General features: G+C 29.0%; 1 protein-coding gene across 4 annotated transcripts in view; it reads left to right on the top strand.

Moving 5' to 3' along the window:
• Window positions 1–6,652, top strand: part of LOC115238281 (echinoderm microtubule-associated protein-like CG42247) — a 39,021-nt gene that overhangs the window by 22,212 nt on the left and 10,157 nt on the right. For 2 of the 4 annotated variants that reach the window (XM_029811965.1, XM_029811964.1), the window contains 2 exons: window positions 3,929–4,168; window positions 5,064–5,180. In XM_029811965.1, coding sequence (XP_029667825.1) covers window positions 3,929–4,168; window positions 5,064–5,180 — 357 coding nt within the window. Of the gene's footprint in view, window positions 1–2,384; window positions 3,583–3,928; window positions 4,169–5,063; window positions 5,181–6,652 lie in introns of those variants that run through there. The other 2 variants (XM_029811967.1, XM_029811966.1) reach the window with 2 other exon arrangements.

Here is a 6,652-nt window from a genome sequence, read left to right as displayed (position 1 = left end):
TATATATATATGTATATATACAACACAGGGTGTCCGACAAATAAATGGTCAAACGAAAAATGGAGGTAGATTGTCAAACTGAGTCGGAAAGTTCTGAACCATTTTTTTTATAATGTTTAATAAAGGATTATTATTGAATAAAGTCTGGCCAATCAGCGCCGACCTTTAGCTGGACGGCGCACGTCGGTGAGCCGCGCGTCTGGTAGTATGCGGCGGCGCACACTTCATGGTGCGCGGCTTACCGACGTGGCCCGGCTAAAGGTTAGCGCTGATTGGCCAGACTTTACTCAATAATAATTCCTTTATTAAGCGTTATAAAAAAAAATGGTTCAGGACTTTTCGACTCAGTTTGACTCAATCTTCCTCCACCTTTTGTTTGGTCATTTACTTGTCGGACACCCTGTATATATGTATGTTTTTACTATTATTCTAAATCAAAACTGCATGATAAATTTCGATTTAAAATTTTATTGATATAGTGATACAAATCTACACGTTTTTTGTCTGTACTGCATGCATTTAATGCATGATAACGATGAAATAATATTAGAAAGATAGTAGACACGCAACGATAAGTTTACGACACAGATAATAATATTATCAAAAATAATTGTATCTGTTAAATCCCATTTTTTTATTGCGGAATAATTGGAAAAGTTGAAAAGTTTTGAAATAATTTAAAATAACGTAGAATTTTTGCAATTTTGTTTTTGATTTTATTTTATAAATGCAACAGGTCTTTTGCATTAATTTGAATATCAACTTAATCATAAAAATGAAAAAGAGGAGAAACGTCTTATATTTTTATAAAATAATTACAAAATACAATAGAATAGATGACATGAAATTTTAGTTGTGCAATTTCCTTGCAGTAAGAGACTGAAAAAAATGTAGTAATGAGCAAGGGAATGACGTATTAATGTTATTAATTGAGTGAGGGATTAAAATATATGAAAGTAGGATGGATGGATTAATGTATTAGAGAATAAAAAGGATTGATTCTCTTCAGTTTTTACGTTAATTTGTTCCTCAACTATTATTATCATATCTTTCTTTGATACTTTATATCGAATATTCACGAGTTATTGATTGATTATCAAATAATAATTGCATTTTATTCAAGAACTATTTGCTAAAGGTTGCAATAATTTAACTTGATGCAAAAGATTTGCATCTATTAAATCGCTATTGCAACTTACGTTTTTATTGAGTTTTGCCTTGAATAAAGTTACTTTGATTTGAATTTCTTAAAGATTTTAAATATTAAATCTAAAAGAAAATTAATTGGTTATTACAGTTAAATAAATGTTAAAATTTTGAACTCTTTCTGTTCTTGCTATATTTAATTGACCTTATTTCTTTAAACCATTTTAATGATGAATATTTTTTAAAAATGGAAATCTATAATTCTTATATCTTTTAAAAAGGTTTATTAAAAAATATTATAGTTATTTAATTATTTTTGAAATAATTGTTAATATATAAAAATATTTAAGAATATTGATAAAAAATATGTTTGTGTGTAATTGCATAGTTTGTTTCTATAAGAAATTATGATAAAAAGTGTTATGTGTGTACTAACTTTATGTTAGTAAGATAATATGCGTGCTTCGAGATAATAACTGAATTTATAGACTATTATCCACCTTAGCTTTTTTCTTTTCTTTGATATATACTCTAGTATTGGTCTTAGTTAGTCCATCAAGTTAAGTGCTTTAACATAGGCTAAGCTTTCTGGGGAATCAAGTTTTTTTTTCTAATCTCAGAGATTTATTAGGAAGGCGTGTATATCTTTAATTTCCGCAGTTGCTTTTATCACCTTTTATCGAGACAAACATTACACTCTGATATACTTAATAGTCTTAATATATTATTATTAGAGCTTGAATCTTTGTTAAAGCTTATTAATAATAATCTTTATTATCATAGAATAAAGTTAAAAAATATATATTTTAACAGAAAATTTAATAAAAGAGATAAAATTTGTGCAAATGCAATTTAGTAGAAGAGTAAAAAATTTAGTAGATAATTCTCTCAACAATAAGAAAAAAGATTTCACACAGTAATGGAAAAAAAAACAGTTTAATAAATGATTTGATATATTAGCAGATCTGTTAGTAGAAGAAAAAAAGTGAGCAAATAAAACAATTTAACAAGAAAAAGAAATTTAATATATGAATGATTCGATATAGAGAAGAAAAGATTTTAACAATAAAGTTCTAATTAATCTTTTAGCAAAAAAGCTTTAATAAATAATATGTTGGAAAACAATTTCAAGATGTCGTTAATTTAATTGATGCGAGCAATAAAGAGGTATACTCAATGCGTTCATTAACAACCATTAACAAATACAGAAAAGGAATAGTCGTGTTTCTTTGGTTTGTGGAATTAGCATTCTGAATTGGTATTATTGCTCAGAGAAGCAAGAAGAGGGGCGCACAAGATGGAAAAGGAGGTGAAGGGTCAGGGGATGGTCGTCCTTGAGCGGCGGTAGCCCTTTGTAAAGTGGAGGGGTGTAGTAGGGGATGTTGCAGCACCCTAGTTCTTCAATACATCTATCCCACCTCCTACCTGCCCCAGTAGTCGTCCATTGAACACAGTCGCGGTTGCACCAACCCAAGAGTGGCCTGTTCCGTCAATATTCGAAAGAGAAATAACAATCGTGTCACGCAATTCAAGATTGATGAGAAGATAACTGCGATAGACTTTTACATTAAATCGCGTCATAGCAATGTTTGATTTTTGAATTTGATGAATTTAATGTCGAAACCGATGTAAATATTTTGTTTCTTTTTTGTTTTTTTTTTTTTGGTAAATTATTATCGTGACCAAAGTGGACCCAACTTCGTTATTTTACAAAATATTTATTGTAACAGCTTCTTATACAATTTTTTCATTTTCTTAGTAAAAAAAGACCATTCTTTCTCTTGATTACAAAAGATCATTAAAGATTGAGATTAAAATCGTTTTTATTAAAAAATGTTAAAATCATAACATGAACAATTGAAATGGTAAAAGCATCTTGAATCATATAAGAATCACGATTGTGATTAAAGTAAAATCTTCTCTGATTTTTCATCGTTTCACAAAGTCTTCATAATATATCTTCGTAATATATCGTATATATATTTTTCAGCTTTTCTATTCTTAACAAAATATTTTGATATTTTTTTTCGATGCTCGTAGAAGATTATCAATTATTAAAGATTGAAAGAATCAAAATCGATTAGATTGAAAATTCAAGATTTTTAACAAGATAAACAGTGAAATATTAATAATTTTTTGGATCATGTGAGTTTGTGGATCGTGCATTCGACATTGAAAGCCAAAAATAGTGAAGTAAGTGAACCTTCAGGGGTGACAACGGGTCCATTAAAGTTCACAATTGAGTCGGCAAGTTCGTCTTCGTCCCAGTCGGACGACTTGGGATCGGATTTTGACGTCATACAAGAAAAAGCAGACTTCTGTAGCGACTCAGAACTTGAATCTTGTAATCAAGACTCCAGCTGCTGGACAGATAGTTTTGTCGTGTTAATGAGCGATTCTTTTGAAGTGATATCGCTGCCGATCGACATGATGCAGGTTCTCTGAATATTTATCAGATTTATCTAAATATGTGAGAAAAGAGAGATCTCAAAAATCTTATAATCCAGATATATGCATATAATATCTAAATGTAAGAAAATATAAGAGAAGAAACCATCTTATCTTGTCTTTTTTTTATATCATAACATAAATATATGAGTGCTTTTTTGCAACAATACAAGATGACACAATTGACACAACTAAAGAGTACAATTGAAACATTTGTGTCTAAATAGCACCCATGCATTGTGCATTCAATTGTGTGACACAATCTTTCTGTGTTTCCTTGCTGAAAAGCATTCTAAATTAAAGATATTAATGATGATAATTTTTTTTACAATAGCCGGCCAGTTATGGGAAAAAAAATAACACTTGGTACACAAGTCCGGCAGGCGGTGGAGGTAGTAGAAGCGGCGCCACCGGAACCGGAGGTGCAGTTGGAGGATGGCAAAGTAGACCGCCAGTGGTGCCGAATCTTAGTCGGAAAGCTTCCATCACCGAAGAAGCGCCACCCCCTGGCGGTGGAAAGCCTTCCTCGGGTCGTGTCATTCGTATCGTCAACAACCATGACCATACTGTTCAGGTATGAGAATTGAGATTAGTTAGCGTACTAAATAATAATATCTTAAATCTGTATCAAAACATACACATTTTTGTGATTTATCTCACAGTAGCCTTTGTAAATAAATTAACACGTTTTTCAATAAATACGCGATTAAATTTTACATATTTTTTTGAAATAATGAATTTTAATATACTTAAATGAATAAATTTTCCATTTCATATAAATTATTTTTAACTCTAATCATATATAATTCTATTATAATGTAACTTATCTATTATTTACTCAATTCTTAAATATAATTCAATTTGTCGTTTTTTATTTTATTTGTTATCTGCTTAAAACTAATTGTTTAAATTTATATTTTATAAACATAATATTTCAATATATATTTCTAATTAAATTTGATTTTAATCGACAATATAGCAGTCGCGCGAAAGTTTTTTATTTTTTCAATACGCACAACACACACACACACGTATACACACATACGTGTACATATTTCGTCTATAATTTATATTATTTAATATTAAAATAAATAATTTTTTATAGTAAAATTAAGATACAAATAGTAATTTTTGATTTGTTTTCTTGCAATAAATCTAAAATAATGATAATAATTCTAATATGAAATTGATTTGACATTGGGGTGCATGTGCTATAAAAAGAAGAAGGGGGTAAGAGAGATATTTATGCTACATATAACGAATACTCTTATAGTACAAAAAACAAAGCTTTCTCTATGAGGAAGCAAAAATGTATAATATTATAAAATGAATATTACAAAAAAGTTGTCCAACAATTTATTTTAGTTTTATTATTATTACTTGGATTTAAATTTTTAGTTACACACATTTATCGATATATTTATACATTATATATCTAACCTAACCTGTAAACTAATTTAACTTGGCAGTGCCGAGTTCTACTGAATCTTCGCACATCGCAACCTTTCGAAGAAGTTCTAGAAGATCTTGGACAAGTATTGAAGATGAATGGAGCCAAGAGAATGTTCACTGTTTCAGGACAAGAGGTTAGCTATATGTATGTATGTGTGTGTGTATGTATGTGTTTCTGTACGTGTATCTGTATATATAAATATATATAAAGCTACAAGCTAAAGAGAATGCTTAAAATAAGCCTTCTTCAAACTTGAGAAAATTATTTATACTGAATTTAGGCTTAATTTTTTTATATTTTTAAACATAATATTTTTAAAAAATGTGTACGGAATCTTGAAATTCTATTAAAGTTACATTTAAAATTTATTATTAAAGTTATATCTAAAAAGTTTATTATTCTATTAAATATCTAAAGTTTTTTTAATCTATTATTAAATACTTTAAAAAATTTGAAAAATAATGCGTAATTTGGAAGTATAAAAAAGAAAAAAGATGTATGTTAATCTTCGAGGTATCGGCGTACTTGCAAAATCAGCTTGAAAGCGACGTTAGTTCATAAATATGCATAGCTCGCTACAAGCAGAAGTAAAACGGGGGATAAAACTCGAAGCGTGACGATAACGGGGTCAACTCTCGCTCGAGATTATAAGAAATAAGATTATTGCTTATACATCTCATAAGTCACCTCCAAGAAAAAATTTCTTTGTGTTTCTTTCGTATTTTATGTATATACACACACACGCACACAGAGAACATCATATCTATAAATAGTATTATATAATAATATCATATATCAGGCTAATACATATAATATAGGGTCTTCTTCTCTAAAATAAATTTTCCGAATAAATCTACTCATCGAGTATTATATACATATCGCGTTAAAGTGACATGATCTTTTGGCACATTTTAATTTTTGTAAAATATTTGCCAGGAGTCATTATGTAAATTTAGAAAAAAATTATATAACATAACATTATAATTTTTAAGATTTGTTAGTAGAAACATATACACAATTCACATAGTATAAATTTCATACTTACTTAGCAGAACAAATAATAATTTCATTTGTAATTTTGTAAACAAGATTCATCCATTTTGCTCTTTTATTTTACAAAATTTATATTAACAGGATAATTTTTTAAAATATTTTTATATCGCAAAACACATCCAACCAAGATGCCCATAAAAGTTGGCTTGATATATAGCAGACTTATCAAAATATAAAGCTGATGGAGATTGTTTGCAATCGTTGAGTTTTAAAAACTATTGCATGCGTTTTTTTATAAAATAGACTTACTATATATGTATATATCATTAACTGAAATATATATCATTTAAAACCATATACGATAAATGGGATGGAAAAAGTGTAATATCGAGCATCACGATACCGCGCAAATCAGATTTTTGACATCGCAATATATTACAGTATTACACAGTTATACATCTCTTTCAGAAGGTGATCATGATGTTGAGTGGGGACGAATATGCCCCCACGTGTTATAAAAAGGTCAGAGATTCATCTTTTCAGGTCACGATCATATATGAATTTCAAATAGACCAATTTTCTTCGACGAATGGCACATTATCGACTCCCCCC

This window comes from Formica exsecta, unplaced genomic scaffold (genome assembly GCF_003651465.1).
Source record: "Formica exsecta isolate Colony F162 unplaced genomic scaffold, ASM365146v1 scaffold33, whole genome shotgun sequence".
In the NCBI taxonomy this organism is placed as follows: Eukaryota; Metazoa; Arthropoda; class Insecta; order Hymenoptera; family Formicidae; genus Formica; species Formica exsecta.
This window is presented reverse-complemented; position numbering and strand designations above follow the sequence as displayed.